Source organism: Rhinolophus ferrumequinum, chromosome 2 (genome assembly GCF_004115265.2).
Source record: "Rhinolophus ferrumequinum isolate MPI-CBG mRhiFer1 chromosome 2, mRhiFer1_v1.p, whole genome shotgun sequence".
NCBI classification, from domain to species: Eukaryota; Metazoa; Chordata; class Mammalia; order Chiroptera; family Rhinolophidae; genus Rhinolophus; species Rhinolophus ferrumequinum.
Genome location: NC_046285.1, coordinates 49,056,742 through 49,081,162, shown reverse-complemented (window position 1 = coordinate 49,081,162; position 24,421 = coordinate 49,056,742). Strand labels below are relative to the sequence as shown.

The window sequence follows — 24,421 nt, the reverse complement described above, 5'->3', positions numbered from 1 at the left end:
AGTTGTAGGAATTCTTTATAGAACCTGCACACTAGCCCGGTCCCATGCATCTTAAGTATCTCCTAAGCCTGACACTCGGAGAAGTAACTCTCAGCCCTCATGGAACATCAAAATTACCAAGGAACTTAAAAGATACTGATACCCAGGCTCAGCTGCTCTGAATTAATTGGCCTGGATGTGTGTGTGTGCGTGTGTGTGTGTGTGTGTGCGTGTGTGCGTGTGTGTGTGTGAGATCAGTATTTTCAAAAGTCTCCTCCAGGTGGTTCTAAGATGCATCCAGAGTTGAAAACCACCACTGCAAAGTCTTTGTCCCTTGAAAGGCACTGCCCTTCACCACTTGGTGCTGAGAAAGTAAGAGGGGATTAGAAAGACTAGGGGACTAGGTCCCAGAGGGTCCAACCCCAGGGAGAAGCCCTTTGATGTCAGGGTGGCAGGTGCCCCCACTGTATCACACAGCTTCATCATCAGTCCTGCCATGGATATATCAGGAGAAAACAACCAACCACTGTGTCCGGAGAAGGCACAAGAGGGAAAGACTTGAGGCTGTCCCCACAGACAGAGTGTGTGGTGCAGAGCACTGGACAAGAGGTGGGGTCCTTGGCTCTGCCACCAATGCTCCCAGTGGGTTCAGGGAAGTCACCTTCCTTTCCTGTGCCTGAAAGTGCCCCTGAAAAAGAGGAAACTGGGCTGGTACTGTGGTTCTCAACCCTGATGGGACCTTAGATTCACCAGAGGAGCATTTAAAACACGGGCCCCGGCCGGGACATTCAGATTCCAGTTGTTCGAGGTGGGGCCCGGGTGCTGTCATTTGGTGAAGCTTCCAGGTGTTCTACAAAGCCAGGGTTGAGAACGCAGGTCGAGGAGTTACCACGTTCTCTCCTTGCTGCTAACGTGTGGGGCTGACAGTCATGGCTGAGCCCTGATCTGGCCATTAGCACATCATCCAGATTCTGCCCTGCTCCTCACAGCTTGTAGGAGCACAGACTCTGCAAAGCTGAAGAGGACTAGTTCCCCTCCATGGCTGAGAAAACAACAGACTCTGACCTCCAGTGACACTGGATGAGGCTGCACTGTCTACTCTGCACCGCCCAGAACATTTCATTCTCAATCCAGTCGTGCATCACTTATAAGGTGGAGTGCCTGCTGGATACACACCACTGTGGAGGGAAGCAAAGGCCGTGGCCAGCAGGCAGCCACCTGGAATGGGAGAAGGAAGAGTTTACTGCATTTCCTCGGAGAGACCAACACTCAGGGCAGGCCCTGGAGGGAGAGGCAGGGGGGTTTCCAAGTTGGGACAGGTGCAAGAGCACACAGGAGGCGCTCTGGGGGAGGCGCTGTGGGGGCCGTCAGAAATGCTCCATGGAAACAGCACGGAAGTCCGGATTGCTGGCAGTCAGGCACCTGCGTATTCTAAGCCCACACAGGTGAGACAGTAGTGAGCGCTCACAGGTTGCCATTTGAAGGCCCAGCCTAACTGGCCTATACTTGCAGAGAGAAGAACCAACTTGCACACAAAAAAAGCCAAGGAGCTAGGCGACAGGCACTGGAAGGGTGTGGGTGGGCGGTGCTGCTTTAAGAAGCCATGCTGGTGGCAGAGTTAGCTGGGAAGTTCTGGGACAGCTTCCTTCCTCGCTTTCCCTCAAGACTCTATTTTCCATCCCTCCTCAGCTCCCATTTTCAGTTAACTCTCCACTACCCGCCCTCCCCGCTTCCCTCCCCCACCTGAGTTCTTACCCCAATGTCTCCACCTCCCGCCTCTGGATCACAGATCCACTCTGTTTCTCCCCTTTGGGTTTGCTCCTGCCAAGCTGCACACAGAGGTGCCCCAGCTGGGTTGGGCGAGGGAGGGGATGCATATTTTATCCAGTCAGGAAGGCCAGGCCTAGGTCAAGAAGTGTCAGGTCTTCTCCTGAAGCTAAGTCCTTCCTGATGGGCCCAACTGTACTTGGACATCTATGACGAATTAGCCTTGCCCAGCAAATGAACTGCTGTCCTTGGTTTTGCCTCTGGAGATGGGGTCTCTAGACAGGACTTGTAGGATTGTGTAGTTATTTTGCTGAATGATCTATGACAAATGATATTATAACCATAGCTTATCATGACAACTAAATGTATTGAGTGCCGGGCACTGTTCTACCATGTTTCCCCGAAAATAAGACCTAGTTGGACCATCGGCTCTAATGCGTCTTTTGGAGCAAACATTCATATAAGACCCAATATTATATAAGACCCGGTCTTATATTATAATACAATAAGACCGGGTCTTATATGAATGTTTGCCCCAAAAGATGCATTAGAGCTGATAGTCTGGCTACGTCTTATTTTGGGGAAACACGGTGTTTTGTATATATTATCTCATTTCACTCTAACAATTCTAACCAATTTGCACCTCTGTTTCCCTCTTGTTTAGACTTCAAACAGAACCATAATTCCTGTTTCCCTGATTTTCGCTTCCCTGGTTTCATAAGATTTTCTACTGGCTACTTCCAAGGACCGAGGAGCTGCACTGGCAATTCCAAATTCCACACAGCTTCCTGACGCAATCCCTCCTTCGTCCTCAGAGAAAAATGGGAGAAATCAGTGAGGGCTCAATGGGGGGAGGGGAGCACAGGTGTGTGTGAGTGTGTGTGTGTGCGTGTGTGTGAGTGTGTGTGTGTGCGTGTGTGTGTGTGTGTGTGTGTGTATGTGGAGAGGGAGGAGAATCAGGTTGTGGTCGCATTTTTCTCAGGATGGAAACAATGCAGGGAGGCGCGATGAAAGGCCAGGCAGCACTAATAATGCCACCTGCTACCGCCATCTGGTGGAGGAAAGGAGGAAGCCAGGCTTTGGAGAGGGACCAGATGGAATTCCAGAAACGGGAACATTTAAACGTTATTACCCCGTAGTATCTACCAGGAAACGTGCCGCAGGTCTCCATGGTGACATCGTCCCTGCCTCCTAACAGAACCAGGTCCCTTCTCTCTTCCGATCTCATAAATCCCTAGCACAGGTCTGCACAGAAGGAGCCTCTGATGCAGATTAACTGACCAGTTACCAAAAGAAGCTCAGGACTAAGTTGCTTTCTGGATCTCAGTTTCCTCAGTGTAAAATGAGTGACTTCAAGGACCCTGCCAGCCTCGACTTTTGAAGTCAGGTGGTTCTCATACTTGAGTGTGTATCAGAGTCCCTTGAAGGGCTTGTGAAAACACAGACTGCACGGCCCTACCCCAGTGTTTCTGACCCAGTAGGTCTGGAGTGGGGTCTGAACCTGCATTTCTAACAAGTTCCCAGGGGATGCTGAGGCTGCCAATCCAGAGACACCCTCCCACCATCACCTTTGAGAATCACTGTTCTAGTCATTCATTCCCCTGGTGTGAGAAAAGTGAATAAACAAGTATGTGGAAGGAACACAGAGCTATATAACATAGAAGCCAAGTTTCCAATAACTCATCCATCAAAGGCACCTAAATGGGTGTCTCAGACCCTGGCAGGGCTGAGGGAGGGTCAAAATCAACTCATTCCCTGGCTTTGCTTGGTGCCTCTGTGTCGGCATGAGCACTTGGGTGGGGGTTCGACGGTCAGTGAGCTCCAGGGAGATGTGGAAGGGAAGAGTGGGTCCGTGAGAGAGGAGGACTCTAGGCTTTTGGCCACAGGTAGAAGAGGACTTTTCTAAACATAATCCAGCACAGTGGGAGAGCTGGAAGAGATCTTAGAGGTCATCAAATTCAATCAATTTTTAGATGAAGCTCTTTCTCCTTTAGTTCCTAACCCACTGTCTTCAAAGCAGGTCCCAGAGAAATCCCACAAGGTCAAAACAGGTTCCCGAGACAGGTTCGTTCCACAATGTTCTTCAGTTAGAGGGGGCTAATGTCCCCCATGGCCTTCTGGTCCACATTCCCCTCCCCCTCTGTTCTCCCTACCTTTCACCAAGGGGAAGAAGCAGTCCATCTCCACGCTGCTCCGGGAATGGGAGATGCACAGGGCGCTGCTGGGGACCAGGCCCTCCTGGGGGGGACTCCGTTCCGTGGTGCGCACCAGACACCAGCCCGGCCGCTCACTTGGCCGCTCCAGCAGCTCCACCGTCTGTCCCACCTGAATGGTCAGCTCGCTGCTGTGGCCGGCGTTGAAGTCCTGGAGGACCACGGTCAGCTCACATCCACCAGAGAGCTTAGAGGTGGTGGGGGGATGGGAGTAAGCAGTGAGGGCAGGGGGGAAGGAGACGGGTAGGTGAGAGGGGGAGGCGAGAGAGGATGCAGGAGGCAGAGGAGACCAGGAGGAGGTGGAAGAGAAAAGGGAAAAGATGGGATTCAGGGCGGGAGAAGGAAGAAGATGGAAAAGGGAGTTAGGAACAGGAAAGAAAAGAGAAAAGAAAGTAATTAACGGTGGTGTTGAATCACTCAGCCGTTCCAGCTGCAGCAACAGTCTGGAGCCTTCCCAGAGACAGGGCTTTGATTCTAATTCCTCCTTGTTCACTCAGAGTTCTTTTCCTTATTCCTTTGCCAAATTTCCAGCTCATGGTGCCTTTCAACCTCTTCCCCAATATGTCCCTTACTCCTTCCAAGGGCTCTGCCCCATGCCGTACCCCTGTCTCCACAGCTACCCCTCAGATGCTTACTGAGCATCTGTTTCTGAGTCACTCACTCTCACTTGATTCTAGTTGATGTTTAGGAAGAATGGGAGAGACAGCCTGCCTTCCTTCTAACCCCTGCAACCTCCCCTCTTTCCTCCTCTCATTGGAGCCATTAGCTTAAAACAGAGGCTGCCAGTGACCAAAAAACCCCCAATAATAATGAATGAATGAATGAATGAATGAATGAATGAATGAATACATAAGTAAAATGAAGCTTCAATTCAAAGGCAGAAGCAGAACATGGCTTATCTGGAAGGGAAATAGAATTGTTTGACATTAGCTCAGCCACCAGGGACCAGAGGAAAGAATGGAACGGAAGAGGGGTCACAGTTTACCTTGGAACCATCCTGAGTACCCCACGCTGCCCTCCCTTCAGGCCTGGCACTCGCCACTACATCGATCCAGGGACAGAACCAATAAAACGGGGCAGAGAACAACCTCTATTAGCTGAACACTGAGACTTTCACTTTCCGCATGAGAGACGCTCAGCCTGCTAATTTGTCTCCCAGCGCTGAGCACAAGGCCTCCCTCTTGGAGCAGCAGGTGCCCTTAGGGGCAGAGTGAGCGAGAGGGAGGGGGAACAGCGGGTGGTGGAGCCCAGCTCGGCAGCCTCCCCTCTAAGGTTCAGCTCTAGCAGTGTTTCAGGGGAAAAGCCCCGATGCCACCTCCAGGGACATCGCCTCCAGTCTGAGCGTCTCTGATTTAAGCTTTCAGGGCCTGCACTGTCTGCTCCAGCAGCTGTACTACTGCACTAGTCCAAATATGTTGTGTAGCTGTTTTCTACACATCTGGGAAGCTTCTGCGGAATGGTAAACAACAAACATCACAGTAAGGAGGGAATCGACGGTCCCACCAGGACCTAGAACTCAGCATTCAGGATTGTGACAGTTCTCTGGAACTTGAATGTCACAATGGGCTTGAAAAGGTTAACAGGATGCATGAGGCTGGTGGTTGCAATACGCATCGCCACCCACCACAGAGCAAGGAGTCCCTCTAAACACATTTCCATGGGTGGGCATGGCTGCTGTCGGGATTCGAGCGGGAAGAGGAATCTGTAGGATGGAAGGTGGGAGATGGAAAGAGACAGAAGAAGAAAAAAACACGCTTGTTGTCTCATTTTTCCATTGAACTTTCCTGGTCCCATGAAATGCACAGTCCCCGCTCCCTCGCTCTCCCGGTGCTATCGTCCCTAAAGCGTCATTTAGAGAGGGATGCTGTGAGATGGTAGCACATCACAGCTGCAGAGTGCTGGTACAGTGTGCAAAGTACCTCCACACGACTCATCCACTCCATCCTCCAGTAACCAGGTGACGATACCATCTCCATCTCACACATCGAGACACTGAAGCTCAGAGATGTCAAGATCAGTGGTTGGGACATTGAGCGTGCATTGTGCCTAAAGATCACCTACGGAGCTCAGTGAAAATGCAGATACCCTTGCTGGTCCCTCCCTTGGTAGCCCCTCAAATGCCTATGTTTAACAAGGACCTCAACTCATGATTCTGAAAAGGGGGTTCCTGGAATACTGTCTGAGAAACACTGGCTAGATGGTTTTCCATAATCACCCAGGTGGACGTGAACCCAGACCTCAAACACAAATCCCCTGGTCCTTAAAGTACACATCAGAGCAAGTTAGGTACATAGTTTTAGATATGTTTGTGGTTAGAGGGGACGGGAGGCAGGTGGAGAGAAGAAGATATCAGTGGCCTGAGTTACTGGTCCTCTCCAAGTTTGCTTGTCCTACATCGGGTTTCTCCAACTTTTCAGATTGCATTCCTCTGTAAGGAATACAAGTATACTTTATATCTTGACCAGTCTACACTACATATGAATCGCTCCATCACTGAAACACAGATTTCACTCTCAAATTCTATTCTGGTTTTTTGGTCTCAATGGCTGGTAGCATCCCACAAAACTAATTCCACTTTCCACTAATGTACTGCTGGTGGAACGCTGGCCTGGATGACCATGAAAGTTCCTCACTGAACTTGCATGCCTCAGTGGAGTCGTTCCTCTGTGCCAACGTCACGTGCACATGGCCTGAGATGCAACTGCAGCCCTTTTGCAGATTGTTGAGGCAGATCAGAGAGGCTCTGGTTGCAAACATGCCCAGCATGTCACCCAGGTGCTAGGCCCGCTGCCACCCAGGGCAAGTGACAGCCAGACCGACTGGCTAGCTCGGGGCTGGAGTTGGGGGGCAGGGGAGGATAAAGAGCCAGGCGGTGGGTTTCTACAATTCCATGACTCAGTTCCTGGAGAGAAGCCTGGAAACACCACTAGATGGTGGTGTTTGCCTCCTGTAGGCTCCCAGTCCAGCCAGATGAAGGAGGAAGCGGAAGCAAGATGGTCGCTGGGCAGTCTCTGAGGCTCAAGCTTTAGATTCAGCCCCAAACCATTACAGTTCAAATACAGGATGAAGGTCTGGTTCACGTCGCCTCAGAGGTTTGCTGGCAGAGATTTACCACACCAGGGCCCCACCCCAAGGCAATAAAGGAATTCCAAAGAATGGCCGCCGAGGGGGTTGGGAGAAATTGAAGAGTGGGTGCTCAGGCAGGGCTGCCCGTGAAATGGTCCCTCCTCATCCTCTCCCCAGAGCCTCCGGGAAGCCTTAGGGTGCCTGGGTGTGGGGACAGCCAGGACTGCAGTTTCCAGGCTCTCGGCCTCATGTGGAAAGGTGCTGGCTCAGGTAGCAACTGTGATTGGATGGCCATCAGCTGTGGCTAGTTGGCCGTCAGCTGTAACCAGTGAGCCATTGATCACTAATATAACTGTTGTCGCTACGCTAGTAGAAAATGGGGGTTAGCAAGTAGATGGAGGCTGAGCCTGCAAGAGCAGCGGATTGCAGTTAGCACGGCGGGTTGCGGACAGTGTGGCTCCTGCTTCCTGTGTCTCCAACCCAGCCGCCAGCGAGAGTATAGTGGTATGACTCCCCTACCTATGGCTCCGTGGGTGTTCCTTTTTGGCTTCATCATGTCCTACGTTCTTATGTGGGGAGCAGGAGCTGAGACCCCGCGTGACACCCTGCATGAAAACTGGCGCAGTGAGCAGGGTCCCCTGCATGACGCTGGGAAACTCGGAGTTCACACTTCGGAGAACACGGGACTGGAGTCGGTACTGGAAAGTTCTAAGAGCTCCTGCCAGTAGGGGAGGGGTCGAGGACAGAAGGGCCAAATACCTTTGAGGAATATTGGCACACTTAAGACTTTCACTTGCAATCCTTCCATGTAAGTCACTCATGCTTCCTGCTTGAAGCCTTCTCCCGGGCTGATGAGTCATACCAACGACTGACCGTTACACAAGTATGCCCCTCCATACAAACCCAATTCCCTCACAAATACTAAACCGTCACGTTCTTAGAAATGTACGCGTGTGTGTTTTCTTTCTGACCAGTTCTGGCGTGTCAGCTGGTCTCCTGTCCTACAGAGCCCAGAAGCGTCATTTTCTCTTCCTCCTCTTTCCATTTTGAAAGGACCAGTGGACATGTCCCCACTCTCACTGTTTCTTCCCCATTACTGGGCTCCGATCCTTTGCAGTGACACGTTCAGGAAGCCCTCACTTATCTCCCTGAGTGGAATCTTGTGTCCCAGGAATTTAAATGTTTTCTGCAACAGCCTGTTGTAGAAATTGTTGCAAACCACCTCTCTGTTTTGTCCGAATTCTTTTCTTCCTCACAGCCCTTTAAGAAGTGTTTTAAGGTCCTTTGCGAATCTTTAGATTTTTATTTCCTATTTCTTGGCATATTCGTGTTCTACTTTTCCTATTTAGGCCTGCAGATAGATCATGCTTCACATTTGGGTTCATTTTCAACACCTCCTTGTCAGAGGGACCGCTTTATGTTATTAATTTTTCTTCTGGCTAAGCCTTCCTTCCCATAAATCTCCCTGCATGGGCTCCTGCAACCTGCAACTTGCCTCTTAGTTGTTTTCTGATGGACTTATTAACCATTGGGTGACAGCTGCCCACATCTATCTCTTTCTATCTCTACCTATCATCTCTATCTCTATCTCTTTATTTCTCTCTCTTTATCTCTCTCTAGATCTCCCACATTCTGACTTATTTTAAATTGACCTTATCTTTAATTGTCAATTCTTTGAACATCTGCTGCCTTCCACCGAGTATGCCAAGCCTTCCCCCTAACCACTCTCCACTCTTACTCCTCTGATGCTTCCTTCCTCCTTTCCCTCTGCCCCATTTTTCCCATTTCACGGCTCTAAACTTCGATTAGTTTCAAAATTTCCTTAGTGCCCCTGGCTCCCTCTTTACATGCTTTAACCACCTACTCTTTCTCCTGCTGCCAGTGGTCTGGCCATAAAAATTGTATTATCTCAGCCTCCCATCTCTGGCCTGCAGGTTTCACTTTTGAGTCATCCCATGTAGCCCTGACATGCTGGCAGCTTGCTTACTTTCTCGGCACTTTCAATGTCCTATTCTCCTGAGTTGAGTTATGCTAGTCCTCAAAAAAGACAAATCTGTAATCTGATCTTCTCTTCCTCTAAATATGTCTCGAGAAAAGCAGGCTTTGCTGAGGAGACCCTTTTTACTGACATAAATGTAAAAACTCTCTTTTCCTCTCCTTTAGCAGGGTCCCTGATTTCTCTGAGATGTCCCTCCAAGTAGCCTTTCTTTGTCTGTTCATGATGCATCTTTGGGTCTCTTCTATCAGCGCACTGGCTGTTCTTTCAAGGAACAATGTTCCCATCTGATGGGTGTCCTCAGCCCACAGAGGTGGGCAGGCTATCACATCCTATTCCAAACTCCAAGGCCGCATTGTATTCTTACTGTATATTTTAAAACTATCTGTTATGGATGTTTAACTGCCAAACTATCAATTCAATCCTGCGCCAGATTCTAAAACCAAACGTATCCTCCCAGGGAAATGCTGGTATCCTGGAGTGGATGGCACAGACTCTCAGCATGAAGTCAGGTGTCTCTGGGTGTCCTCTGACCTTATACCTTGGGTTCTGCAGTCGTGTCTCATCTCACTCCCTTCACTGTATCCACGCCCTGCAGCCCGTCTGGCTTTTTCGGCTGGGCCTCTGACGTGGCCCCTTCCTGGGAGCTTCTAGGACATTGTCTTTGCCTAGCTCCCTAGGGCCCTGTCTAAGGTCTGCTAAGCCTTTTTTTTTTTTTTTTTAATTTTATTTTTTAATTTATTGGGGTGACAATTGTTAGTAAAATTGCATAGATTTCAGGTGTGCAATTCTGTATCACATCATCCATAAATCACACTGTGTGTTCACCACCCAGAGTCAGCTCCCCTTCCATCACCATACATTTGATCCCCCTCACCCTCATCCCCCACCCCCCAACCCCCTTACCCTCTGGTAACCACCAAATTACGTTCCCCAGATTAATTTTCAAACCCGTGGCCATCCTGTGGTCATTTGATGCTAAGTGCTACGTGGGTTTCCCCCAGGGCTTGTTGCTGAGTCATCATCAGATTCTTTCCCCTGCCCCCACCCCCGTACTTTCCCAGTCTCTCTCCTTTCTGGGTCTTGGCCTTTCCCCTGGGAGCCTGTTCCCCTGTGGCCCAGTATCTGGATGGCTGCATCCTCCGCCCTCCATGGTGCTTCCCGAGGGGCAGAAGTCGCTCTTCAGGTCTTCATCTGCCTCCTGCTCCGCAGTGTAGCCGCTTGGTTTTCTTTCCAGCACATACTGCTACTTGCACTTTATGAAAAGACCTCATGACCACCCTCAGTTCTCACTCATATTCACTAGAAACTATTGCTTTCACTTAGATCCATTTTTGCTTGGTTACCAGTTGGAGATGAACTGAACCTCCTTCTTGTATAAACAGTGTGACCTGGATTAACCCTAAGAGCTTCTGGAAAAAGGACCTAATTATTCCCTGTGGATTTTCCAATGATATTCAGAGAGGTGGGACAGTACCCCACCCAGCCGTCTACTGTTGTTGTCGTGCGGGGTGTCAGGCGGGGTCTCTGTTCCCACTCCCCACATAAGAACGCAGGACATGGTGAGGCCAAAAAGGAACACCCACGGAGCCATAGGTAGGGGAGTCATACCACTATACTCTCACTGGCGGCTGGGTTGGAGACACAGGAACCAGGAGCAACACAATTCTCAACCCTCACTGTGCCGCTTGCAGACTCAGCCACCATCTTCTTGCTAGCTCCCCCTTTTTTTTGCTAGCCTAGCCACGGCAGTTATATTATAGCCCAATGGCTCACTGGTTACAGCTGACGGCCAACTAGCCACAGCTGATGGCCATTTGATCATAGTCGATGGCCATTTGCTACCTGAGCCAGCACCTTTCTATGTGAGGCCGAGAGCCTGGAAACTGCTTTTTGGGGCTCTGTCCCCACAGTTGTCTACTCAGCGCCTCAGCTTCTGCCTCTGTGCTTCCATCCCATTCTCCCCAGGCAGCGCAGCCCAGTGGTTCAGGGCGTGGACTGGAGCCTCTCTCCGGCTGGGTAACCAGAGGCAGGTTACTCAACCTCTTGGTCTCAGTTTCCTCATCTGCGGAATGGAGAAATTAACAGTATCTGCTTCAGAGGTTACTATAAAGATTACATGAGGGCTGGCCTGGTGGCTCAGGCAGTTGGAGCTCCGTGCTCCTAATGCCGAAGGCTGCCGGTTCGATTCCCACATGGGCCAGTGGGCTCTCAACCACAAGGTTGCCAGTTCGACTCCTGCAATGGATGGTGGGCTGCGCCCCCTGCAACTAACAACTGGACCTGGAGCTGAACTGCGCCCTCCACAACTAAGACTGAAAGGACAACAACTTGAAGCTGAACGGCACCCTCCACAACTAAGATTGAAAGGACAACAACTTGACTTGGAAAAAATCCTGGAAGTACACACTGTTCCCCAATAAAGTCCTTTTCCCCTCCCCCCAAAAAAAAGATTACATGAGATAATACTTGTAAAGCACTTAGGATAGTACCTTGAGCAGAGTTAGCTCTCTAAATGTTTAAAAATAAACTCTAGAGGTATTAAATATTATGATTTCAATTTGAATTAGGAGTAGAGAAGAAATGGAAAAAATAATCGATTTTCATGGTACATCGGGAATACAGGCATGTAAATTATTATGCAAATGAACCACATTCCCCCCCCCTTTTTACAACCTTAATGGAATCTTGCCCTGACCCAAGCCAATGATAAGAACTGGCCAAAGGCTATCTAGGGACGGTAACATCAAGAGTCTCCCAAGTCAGCACGTGCTTTTCCTGTTATAAACAAGGGGACGGTGGGACCCCGGGTCCCTTTATGGAAAATGAGGGTTCACTTCTGCCTTTTCATTCTGCATCGCTGTCCAGGCACCTTCCATCTGAAGAAGCCCCCCTTTCCCCAGGAGCCTGATAACTGCCCACGTTACCTGCCACCTGAGCCTGCTGATAACTGGGAACATCAGTTTCTGACACTGCTTCGCTCATCAGATAAATCAGACCTCCTCCGCTCCTGGCTGCCTGCCCTCTACCTCTCTGGATCTAATTCCTCCCCAGCGCTTAGCCAGTGCAAGGCACAGAGTTCTCTGAATTAACATCTCTATATGGATGTCAACACAGGAGGCCGGAGCTGGCTTCAGAAAAACCTGAAGTTGGAAGGTGTCTACTTGGGGCAGTCTAAAGGGCTCTGAGAAGGCCTGCCAACTCCTCTTGTTCGAAGCTGTCTTCGCCCCCTGCAACTGCCGCCGGTGCCTGGAATCCCACTGTCGGAGATTAATTTCATTAGGTAACATCCCTTGGCATGAACCGTCTTCAAGCACAGTATGTATATGATTCCATTCCAATTGGAAAAACATAGAAGCAGCATACAAGTGAGATGCAGTTGTGCTTAGATGGCTTTAAGCATGAAGATGTTCCTAACAGCATTTCTTTTTTCTTTAATGACAAAAACTTAACAACCATAACATAAAAATACCCTAAAACTAAAATATAAAAATCTGACAGGAAGGGAATGGTTAAGTAATTATGACACATCCACTGAGTGAATGTTTAATTTTGCAGCCATTGGCTGTTTATAATAGCTTACAAATTGTTAATCTCGTAGAAAGTAAAAAAGAAAAAAAGGACAGGATGTAAAGTTGCATAAATGACTATATGAAGAATGTCGTCAGCAAAGGGAAAACTAACAGGAAATTCATCAAAGTGTTAAGACTGACTTTGTTGGGTGGGGAACTCCGGGTAACAACCCCCACCCCCTTCTAATTTCCAGTATTGCCCAATATGTCTCACCTAAGAGTTATTTATAATGAAATCAACAAGAACAACCTGTAAGACAAGTCAACAATATAAAGTGAAAAAAAAATCTTGCAAATATTCCCAGGAGGCACAATACTTCGAGGGGAAAAAAGCGGGCAGTGGCTAGATGGCTAGCGCCCAGTTTGGCTCTGGGACCACTGTGTCATAAGCTTCGGGAAAGCCCCAAACTGCCGCTGATGCCTCCACACAGTGGCTCCAAAATCTGTCCCTCCAAACCTCTGTCCCTGCACTACTGTAAAACTCAGATGAGCTCTCCAGAAACCAGATCCATTCATACAAATTTAGTGCTGTTTTTCTCTTGACTTGAATTTTTGAAACAGAGGTGAAAAGCAGTGTCTGGGCATTGAGAAGTACTGTTGTGGGGCTCTGGGATGTCTTCAATTGGCACGCTGGTAGCCTGTGGAGCTGCCAGGTCCAATTAAGAGTCTAAGGCTGATGATTTGCTTTATCTTTGTTCTCTGGAGCTGGGCCGCTGCTGACTGCACCGGAAAGAGCGATTTGGTTTCATTGTTTCCCCTGGTGCTGAAAGGGAGGCAGAAGTACAGAGAGGCAGGGAGTATGGTCTGTGGTCAGAGTCCGTCTCATGAATTGCATAGTAACAGTGGGGAAAACGAGGAGCAGGAATCAGGAGGCCTTGGTGCTGGTGGTGCAAGTTCACCCATGTGCGATTTGGGGACAATCCATCCCTTCTCCATACCTGAATCTCCTCCTTCTTAAGATGAGGCAATTGGACGTCAGGACCTTTTCCAGTTTTAATATCTATGCACGGAGCAGTTTCTATATTTACTTTCTAACACAAAATCCTACTGAAGTTTCCTGAGCCCTCATCATGAACATGTTGCAGTATTTATTTGTTAACTTATTTCTTGTCATATTCCACAGGAGAAGGTAAGGTCCAGAAACACATTTTCCGTCTTGCTCATAGCCACATCTCCTGAGTCTAGAGTGATGCCTGGCACGTAGCAGGTGACCAACCAATGCCTGCGGGATGCACCAGTGAAGCAGTTCCCAGAGCTACTGCCTGGTACGAAGCTGAGCTAACGACAATGCCTGAGAGGTGTCTCTCACTGGCTGCCCCCCTATTGCTGTCGGTGTCTTCTGGAGCCCACAGTTTATGTTCTGAGCCCCTTTTCAAAAATGTTTATCTTGTCCTTTAATCAGTTGGCTATATCTCTACTAATTCCTAAACCGGACAAAAATGGCATGGAGGGGGGACTCACAAAAACAAAGAGAATAAGAGGTAATAATAGAGAAGTCAATTTTTTTTTTTTTTTTTTTTTTTTTTTTTTTGAATAACAAGCTAGCTGCAAGAGTGGTAACTGACTTGGCAGAATGGAGATGCGATGTGAGTGTCTGGCAATGAGCCCTGCACAACTCTCAGAAAGGCTCAGGAAGTGGAAACGCCAGGCTGCAGTGAGCGTGGAAATACAGGTGGGGCTAAAGACGGAAGTTGGATTGCCAGTTAGTGAAGAGAGCAGACCCCTAGATCCCTCCTCTTTCCAATGCACACTTTTCCTGAAAAACTGAAATTCAATGAAGGTCTACGTACAGAATAGGAAGATGGCTGCCACCCATGTACCTCCTGGCTCCCAGAACACTGGCACCAAATATAAACATTGTAGGCAGATCTGAGGATCTTTCATTGGAGAAACCACAAAGAGGTACAGATGTTCAAATACTGATATGTGAGATCCTGCCCCAGACCTTAGTACCCGGCCAGATCACCCACTGCACAGTGAAACTTTCCAGTCAGGAAGCTCCTTCCATTACATAGAATGTCCGGTTAGCTTTTTTGGTGCCTCACTGATATGTATAAATAGGATTCAGCTAAGGATCACCAGATTTTTAAGAAAAGCCTCTCAACAGAGACCAAACTAGCAAACTAAAAGGACCAGGAACTCAGAGGAAACAAAATGCAGCCAGGACAAGAAAACTTCAACAACATTATCCATGAAAAAAAGAACAAGCAGCTCTATAAAGAGAGAAAATTACAGAATGAAAAAGAGCTCTCAGAAATGAAGAACATAATTGAAATGAAACATTTCAGACATAGGTGGGAAGATAAAGTCAAAGAAATATTCCAGAAAGTAGAGCAAGAACGTTGAGAGAGGAAAATAGGAGAAAAAATATAAGAAAATTAAAGATTCAACCTACCAAGTTTTTGGTAGACAGAATGGAAAGGAATAAATTGTAAAGAAAAATTCCCAGGGCTGAAAGGCATGAGTTGCCAAATGGATACAACGTTCCAGGTGCCTGTTGCAATTAATTAAAAAACACCCACTCTAAAACATAGTATCAGGATATATTGACAGAAAAAAGAGTAGTCAAAAAGCTTTCAGAGAGGATGAAAAGAAGTCAGGTAAAATCCAACAAATCAAAGACCATTATAACAGCAGATTTCAACAACATTAGAATATTTTTTTAAAAAATGGAGAAATTCCTTCAAAACTCTGAGTGAGAATTATTTCCAACCTAGAATTCTATGCCCAGACAAGTCATCAGTCAAGATGAAGGTAACACTAACGGCATTTCCAGACCCTCAAAGCCTCAATCAGCATTCAGTAATATTAACTACTATGATTGGCATTGGTTGTCCTCTCAATTTTTCCTCTTTTATTCTGTTTATTTTTCTGGTTTCTCTTAATGTGATACGCCTTTGATATATATACAAATTAAAATTAATCCCTTCATTCCCGTTAAAAAAACTGAGTTACTAGGTAGACAGATTTGAGCAATGCCTGAACCACAAAATGGTTTTTTTTTTTATTTTAGCAAAGCATTCATCCAAGCCTTATGTGGCAACCTTTTAGCCAAAAGTTAAATAATATGTGGGCTGAGAAGGTGGTACTGTCAGGTGGTATTCACGTTAAACAGGAAAGGAACTTTGGGGTTCATCTAATCCAATCCTCTTATTTTACAGATAAGGAAAATGAATCCCCCAAAGAGGAAGGGACTTATGGAAGGAAGGCAGTGTGTAGAAGATGGCAGATGCTCAATAAACATTTGTTGAATGAGTAAATGTGTTGGTAAGTAAATGAGTTAAGTCAGAGATTATCCAACTCTCCTAACTCATAAATGTTAAAACTGAGGGCCCCAAGCTAGTTAGTAGCAGAGACAAAAACAGACAGACTCATGTTTTCAAATTCTCAGAACTCTTTTCACTCTATCTTGCTAGATTAATAATTGTATAATCTACGGGACTATCACAATGCTTGAAGTCCAAGCTTGTACCTGTGTATTCATATATGGATGGGTGTAACTGTGGTAAGAGGACTATCAAATCCATGCTTGACAAAGCTACAGAGGACACAAAGCTGGGAGAGGCAGCTACCATTACAGATCATAGACACCTGGGACCTTAGTGAGCTTCTACTGCAAACGCCTACTCAAGGTAGGGCCCTTCTAGAGGTATCTAGCTCTCTGCTTTCTGAAGCTGTTCTCTCTGGGTGCAGAGCTGTGGTTTTAACATTTTCTTTGTTTTTATAACTTTCATGCAGGGTTCTTAGTCTGCCCTCTAGGGTAATACAGAAGTTATCCTTCTTCCATAGAGCTTCAGATAGGAAGACTAGATGACGAATTCCTTAAGTCTTCTCTTTTCTAAAATGTTCTTCCAATGGCTCCCAAATGTATGGTTTCCAATATTTTTTTTCCTATTTTTCAGGATGAACTTCATGATGTTACTGTCCTTCCTAATGGGGGACACAGAGAATTAAACCCAATCCTTTGAATGTCGTCTGCCCAATGCAGACTAAGTGAAACCCCCACTTCCCATTCTAGACATTGCACTTCTATCAGTGGGGTCTGAGAGCCTTTTAGTTAGGTCACGCTGGGCTTCTACTGAGCACGGAGCTTACCAAAACCCCAATCTCACTGATTCTTAACCCAGATCCTCCCCTTTCTCTGCTTGGGGTTCTGAGGCTTTTAACGCAGAGAATTTTCATGAATCTTCATTAAATGTAATTTTCTAGCTAAGGCGTAGTGTTGTCGACCCTCTCATCTATCAGAGTAGTGACTCCTTCCAGCTGTGTCATCTGCAAAACTGAAATTTGTGCTTCGATGTGTTTATCCAAGGGAGAGAGAAAGATGGAGAACTAGGTAGGAACAAGGTCAGAGCTCAGATACTACACTGTAGGCTCCTAAAAGATGGATGGCTATGATCCACCCAGAAGAAGAACTAGACTTGTTCCTGGGCATAATGAACACCAGGGGTGGAAGTTACAGGGTTTCAGATTTGGCTTAACTTAATGTTTATTCATTTGTTCACTCAATAAGAATTTATCAAATGCTGGTTAGAGCTCTCCAGGTAGGGGGCAGGAAAATGCAAACTGATACAGAATCCTGTCTGCTTGGTATCTCTGTACTCCCAACTCAGGCTTCAGAGACCATCTAGACCAGGCATAAAGTGTCAGTGGAGATGGGGCCGGGAGGATGAACAGTCTGGCAATGAACTTGAGCCTCTGCAACACTGAGCCTTAGGTTGGAGATACGTGTTCTGCCAAGGGGGAGGCATCTTCTGACTTTTCTGGGCTTGCTCCAAGCTGTCTGCATTGCTGTTCTGACTGTACTTTAGCAGAAAGGCTTTTTCTTGCAACACATGCCATAGTGTGGGCTCTGAACAGCCCAAGGTTACCTACAGCAGACGGAGGAGGTGTGGCTGGGAGAAACTGGAGATTACAAAGAGCAACTCTCCAGGTAGACAGAAAAGTTGTGGGCTGCCCCAGGCATTCCTGCAAACTGTCCACTGTGTGGTTTGTGCAACACTGAGAAGTTGAGCTTTGGGCGAAATCTGGCCAAAGGCCAGAGAGGATTTTGCAAAAGTGTATGTGGGTCACCATTTCTGATTTTGTAGGTTATTGGGTCTGGAGTCAGACTGTTAGGTTTGAATTTGTCTCCATTGTTATTATCTGTTGAATCTTAAGCAAGTTAATTAACCTCTCTTTGGCTCATTTTCCTTATCTGTAAAACAGGGATAATACAAATTCCTACTGCATAGAGTTACTGCAAGAGTCACCCGAGTTAACACAGATAACATGCTCAGTAAATGTTACCTATTGTTTATCTAGTAACTGTACCTTGGAATACACCCAACACTTGTTTCCTGCACTGATACTGTGCGTCTAGGGAATAGAAATCCATTTCCAAAGCATCGCTAATGTCACATATCGAGGGAAACTGGCAAATTGGGAAAAAAATGAAAAGCAGATATATATTCCCACGCCCCAAGTTCAAAGGCTTAGGGTACAGGTTAGGCCACTCTTTCCCTTGGTAGGATCATGGATGTGACGTTCTCTCCTCTTCCTCCACCAGGCCTCCTAGAGGAACAACAGACTGGCATCACGTCGGGAAGGGGTTTCTTGGAACTGTTTGACAAATCCGGGTGGATAACACGTTCACACTGTCATGACGGGGTGGAGGGTGAGGTAGAAACCTGGCGAAATAACCCCGGGAAGAGGCCATGCTTCCCCGCAGTGGACCAGGGAACACCAATGACTGTTGGGTAATCTGAGTGCAAGCCCCAAGCCTGTCAGGACTGGAACTGGGGACAGGGCATAGGTGGAGTTCAGGGCTGTGCTACTGAATGCCTGCGAGGGGGCTGTCTCAGCAAGGGGGCCGGCCAGGCACTGGCAGGCTGGCGGTGCATTACAGGTGCGTGTTCAGGAGAAGCACATTCTAAGGGCTTTGACTCAAAAAGCAAACACCCCTAGTCACTGTCTCACAGACCAAAAGAAATGCCAGTGGACGTCTTGCTAATTTCTCATTTTCAAGCAGAATGAGATTGTCATTCACATCTGTATGGCCTTTTATAGCTTATAAAGCTCTTCTATAGACACGGTCTGATCCTTACGGATCCCATCAGGTCAGGGTTATCATCTGATTTCAGGGATGAGCTCAGAGAGATGAACTAACATACATCACACAACAGCAGGCCGCAAAGGCAGGATTCCACGTCCTATGAAGTTAGCGATCCCATTAATGCACTTATTTGCGTATTCACCAGCCACAGTGCTGGGCCTGGGGCACAGAGCAGGGAGGCAGACAGTCATGACGACCCTGCCCTTACCAAGCGTACTGTCTGTTGGGCAACACACATTAGACAAGCATCCGGAGTATGGCGACAGGGAAAGCGTGGGTTGTTAGCCCAGGGATGAGGGATGGGGTCCCTCAGAACTGCCTCACCCGACTGCTCCACAGGATACGGCCATGGTTGTGACTTCTAGGAGCTGTTTATCTTATTAGCTTTGGCACCTCCTTTGGCTGTGACAATCGATAACAACTTCACTGCAGCTTACCCATCAGTCAGTGGGGTTCCAGAGCATCTGCCTCTTTCCTGTGCCAGCCTGCTCAGCTCCATCACCACCAGGCCATCTCCAACTGTGTTGGCACCACCCGAACGGTAGGAGATGCCAACTCTCCAGAAAAATGATCCAGAACAAGGAGGAGAAGAGCAGTAGCAACTGAAAGGGTCGTCCCAGCGTCTTACAGCAACTTTCCTAATAGCTGTCACAGTTTTGCCCTCCGTAAATTACGGATTCTCCCTTATCCCGGATCTTCTCCTGGCCCCTGCAGTGTGAAGATGGCCCTTTACCTGTGATCTCACACAGCTTGTTTCTCCAGGGTCACCCCGTTATTGGGTGAGTCCCAATGGGACTTTCTGCTTCTATCTGCAGTTGTTGGATGGTTTTGCCCTGGGACTGACAGCCACCTCCAATCTCATGTCTGGTTCGTGACACTGTATCTTTCTTACCACCACCTTCCCACTTGAGGCGCCCTCTGCATGCCGCTTGCTACCTGTTCCCTTGTTTCCAGCTACATCTTACACAATTCTTAACTTGCAGTTCAGCTCAGCAATCCAGGAACAAAAGGGCAAAAGCACAGTTCTGGTGGGTGCTAAGTGGCCACTAGAGGGAAGCAAAAGCTAAGACTTACTAAAGGAAACAGCCACACGTGGGCTGGTGGAACAGAAGGCTGAACCCTACCCTGGCTGGGGCACCCTACCTGCCCACAGGAGAAACACGAGACGGACAATTGTATAGTGCCTGGCACATAGTAGGTATTCAATGACTATTTCCTAGATGAAATTCCTAACTTTACAAATAAGAAAGCAGAGATCAGATCACAGAATGAGTTGGTGTCAGGGCCCCACCGTCCCGGCTCTCAGGCCAGGATGCCTTTCCATCACACAGCCCATCAGCCCTCTTCCTTCCCTCCTCCTTCCTGTTCCGTCCTCTATGGTCCAGTCCAGATAAAACCTGCTCATCCAAATTCCAAAACATTTTTGGACAAGCACTAGTCATTTGAGACTCTTTGCTCTATCCCTTATGTCTAATTTGTCACTTAGCCCTGCTGGGTTATTAAACATCTTCCTCTTGCTTTCTGAGCAGCTCTCTTGCCAATCCAGGCGCTTCCATGGGGGCCCTTCCAGTGTCAGCCCTTCCAGGCTCCACCCTCATCATAACACTGATTTCAGAATTTACATCAACTCTGCTGTGTCTGCCCCTTCATATTCTACCAGCCTCATGCGGGCATGCAAAGCCTTTCCTAATCCTCGCCATTCACGTGCTCAACTCCGACTTCCACGACTTGGCCAGATTGTCTCTGCTTGGTCCCCTGATGGTATCCCAAATATGTCCCTGTCATTTCTGCCTCTGGGCTTCTGTGGATAGGTGCCATTCCAACTGAAAGCTTCCCTTTTCCTCTCTAGCCCCTGTTGTCCCCACCACCGAAGGTCAAGGGCAGCTCTCTATTCCCCACGTCTGACATCTCACAGATTCTTCAGCAGTGGTGTCCACAATGTGCTTTCCCTTCCTGGGACTAATTTGTCCGTCCTATGTGTTCTGCTCCTCAAGCAGTCACAAGGACACACCCCTCACTTTCGATGGCTTCCACATACGTGTGTATTATAAAACATGTTTCTTGGCTATCTGGCTTAGTGGCTAAACAGTCACTTTTGGAGTGCCCTCTTAGTTTGATCAATTTTCTCCTATTCTGTGGCACTGTTTCAGCAATGGTGCATCCTAGAGCTCTGTGTTCGGAACCAGTAAAAAACGATTGTGAGTGTGTGTCACATCACAGCATTTTTCTTTATAATTTTTCGTTTCTCGGTTTTTTTTCCTATCCCAAATATGTCACGATTTCTAACTCAGAACCTGTGTTTCAGTTGGTAGTGGTGGCAGGTTGAGGGAATGGTACGGCTGGGAGCTCCCTGGAGGACAGCATGGTGGTATGTAGTCTGGATTTTGAACTCAGCAGCCATGAGTTGGAATTCAAGTTGACCGCTGACTAGCTGTGTTTTCTTGGAAATGTTAAAAATACAAACTCTGTCTAAGCTTCAGTTGCTCAGCAAAAATACTGAGGTACTAGTAATAACCAAGTCACATTGATTAAAGATTATAATGCACGTGAAGCACTTGATATCCAGTTAGTGGCTGTTATTGTTGTTATTACTGTTGTCATTCTTATTTGGTGTGATTGGTTGAGCTATTGAGTGTACATGAGCTAGTCCCTTTTCTTTAGAGAGAGAGAGATTATTCATTTTATTTTAAAACGGTTTATAATATACAGAGGGTGCCAAAAAATGTATACACATTTTAAAAAAGGAAAACTGTCTTAAAATTGTAATACTCAATATATACTGATAACAGAAGATGAATACAAGTCATGTTTGACTTCTGCAATCACAAGAGGTGCTCAAAGTGGTTACCATCAGCGTCCAGACACTTCTGGTTATAGTGAACTACTGCTTGAGCAACATTGACCAAAGTGTCCACTTGTGTACATTTTTTTGGCACCGCTGGTACATACAGAGACATGCATCTATCAATTCAACAAATTTTCTCAAACTGAACACATCTGTGTTATCAGCACCCAGATCATGGAAAACAAACCTCACTCATACTCCATTCCAGACACTATTCCTCTGCCACCCATTTCATAGCATTTTTTTTTTATTGTAAGGGGAACACTTAACATGAGATCTATCCTTTCAACACATTTTTAAGTGCACAATACAGTATTATTAACTCGAAGCACCGAGTTGAATAGCAGATCTCTAGAACCTGGAATACTGGCTCCTACGTGCTCTTGTCCCACTGTTCTGCTCAGTGGCTCAGTGGCTCTGAGCAGTGAGAGTTCAGCAGAATTGGACAATTTTGACTTCTTATCGCTGCAGGAGCTGGGGCTTGATAATATGGAAGAGTGTTAAACTGTAGGTCTAGTTGGAATATCTGGGCTAGAATAAGATTTCACAGATATGGCAGAATGCAAAGTCAAGATCACAGACCCTCGTGAACTGGGGAGGGATAGGAATTTTATTCTCCTTTAAATATAAATCAACAATGCCAAATACGGGTCACGGGGAGCCAGACAGGTAATTTCAGAGAAAGGAGGAATAAAACCCGACTTAGGTATCTTAAAATGTTACGCTTCTTTCTTGCCCACGTCCCTTTCACTGTGATTAGGAGTTTAGTAGCTAGAAAGGGCCCGTTTGACTTGAATATGTCCTGGACAGACTAACAAAGGGAGTGTGGAGAGGACCTGGTGAAGGACGCTCCCCCCGGAGCACACACCATTCTAGCTAAGAATGCCTGGTGTTGAGAGCACGTACGTAGAGAGCAGATTTCTCTGTGTCTTTAGGAACGGACAGAAATTGAGGTGGTACTTGGGCAAGTTATGAAACACTTGGGAACTGCACCTGTGGGAGGGCTCGTAGGCCCCGAATCGTAGCACGTAGGGAGGAGAATGAGGTTTTAGTTAGAGAGATGGTTAGTACCTCAGGACGTGGATGGTAGGCATCAGACAGAGGAAAGGGAGTCTGCTGCTTGTGCTGAAAACTTCGGCATACAAGGGAAAACACACCCACACTCAGCATCATGATAGGGGGGTCCAGCATAAACGTCCACATGCCCTCCTCCCCATTTCCTGGGGCTTCAGCTTCATGCAATACACTGGGTTCCAACAGAGAGGCAGTCACCTGTCACCCCAGTTAGAAAGAGGCACTCCTGTCTCAGTGTTTTCACCACCCCTACTGGAAGGGCTTGGTCAACTTCAAATCAACTTGGTTTCTGAAGGTTAGAGACTGCTTAAGTAGTCTAAGGTAGGGTTAAAGGTAGAAATTCTCCTTTAAGCCCGACCTTAGCTACCCATTCATTCATTCATTCATTCATTCATTCATTCATTCAGCAAGTGTATATTGAGTACCCCTGCTTTTGGGTTCACAGTCAGAAGACGCATGAGTGCAATTTCCAATGCCTGCTCCAATGCCGCAAACGTACATCCCCAGCATATTTGGGAAAGGATGTACTTCATGTTCTCACAGTGCCATCACACTGATAAGACCTTCCTAAGCTGCATTTCTACCTCTCTCCTCCACCTGCTTTCTATCTACCTGAGAACAGCTTCACTAGACTCCGAGACCTCCAAGAAATCCTTTCAAGACATTCCCGACCTCCTTTCAGCTTGTCTAAGATGGATCCAGACTGGGAGATTTTGGTTCTAGGACCATGCTCCAGAATCAGCAGGGTGAAAGGCTTCCATTGTGAAGGAGACATTCTGATTTCCCCAGGGGCACTTTCCCTCAACACTCACCCCCCATAACACCCCTCTTTTATATTGGGGTCCAGGTAAAGTCACTGCTTAAAATCACCACTGCCTTACGACCACTAAGCACTTTGACAAGGTCACAGTGAGTTGTCAATAAAGAAGACACTTAGGGTGATGGTTTCCTTCTTTTGAAAATGGCATTAAATCTTAACTATCTCAGGATGTGTTTTTTTTTTAAATGGAATTAGTGCTGATGAGAGCCCTTTGCTGGGCTGCCTTCCCTTTCCCAGGATAAATTACCCTCTCTGGCCTTTCTGGTTGCTTCTCCTGCTTACAGGAAGAAAAATGAGACAAAGGAGACAATTTAGGACGAAAACTCTCCTGTGCTTGGTCTCTGCCTTCTCAAACATAAAGTCAGGTGTGGGTAGGGCTGTGTTCTGAAGTTGGGCTGAGAAAAGATTTACAGAGTTAAGAACCAGTTGCCATCCTTATCTAACATCACGTTCCCTTAGAGAGGACCAGGCTCTCTGGGAGCTCAGAGAAGCTCTATCAGGCGTGACATAAAGTCTCAGCCTGGATCCCACACCTGCCTTAACAGTGAAAGCTGAACAGAGATTAAAGGAGACATCCATGACTAAGGTGGAGCAGTCTCCTCACAGCAGGTGGGGCCCAGACAGTTGCCCCAGCCTCTGGTGCCCCAGTGCCCCCTCCCCGGGGGCTGCTTCTCTCCTGGCTAAGGGCAGGAAGCAGAGGTCCCTTGCTTACTGGCCTTTCAGGAACAGCGCTGTGTCTTTGCGTGCATTTCCCACGCTTCACGTAGCTGCTGTTAACAGCTGTGAGGTAGTGTTTTAAATCTCAGCCCATGAGGTTTGAGAAAGGAAAGGTACCCTGCACATCACAGGAACTGAAAATTATAGTAAGAAATTCATGATTTGTTCCCTAGGCATACAGCCACAATGTCACATGTGCCACAAATGCCACCAAACTTTTCCAGGGCCTAATGCTGACCTCAGGCTCACTGGCAAAGAAGGGACAACATAAAAGACCC

At 47.3% G+C, this 24,421-nt stretch overlaps 1 protein-coding gene across 13 annotated transcripts in view; it reads right to left on the bottom strand.

The window, feature by feature from the left end:
* Positions 1–24,421, bottom strand: part of KALRN (kalirin RhoGEF kinase) — a 615,365-nt gene that overhangs the window by 123,176 nt on the left and 467,768 nt on the right. For all 13 annotated transcript variants that reach the window (XM_033132405.1, XM_033132467.1, XM_033132483.1 and 10 more), the window contains exon 34: positions 3,900–4,146. In XM_033132405.1, the coding sequence (XP_032988296.1) occupies positions 3,900–4,146 (247 nt within the window). The remainder of the gene's footprint in view (positions 1–3,899; positions 4,147–24,421) is intronic.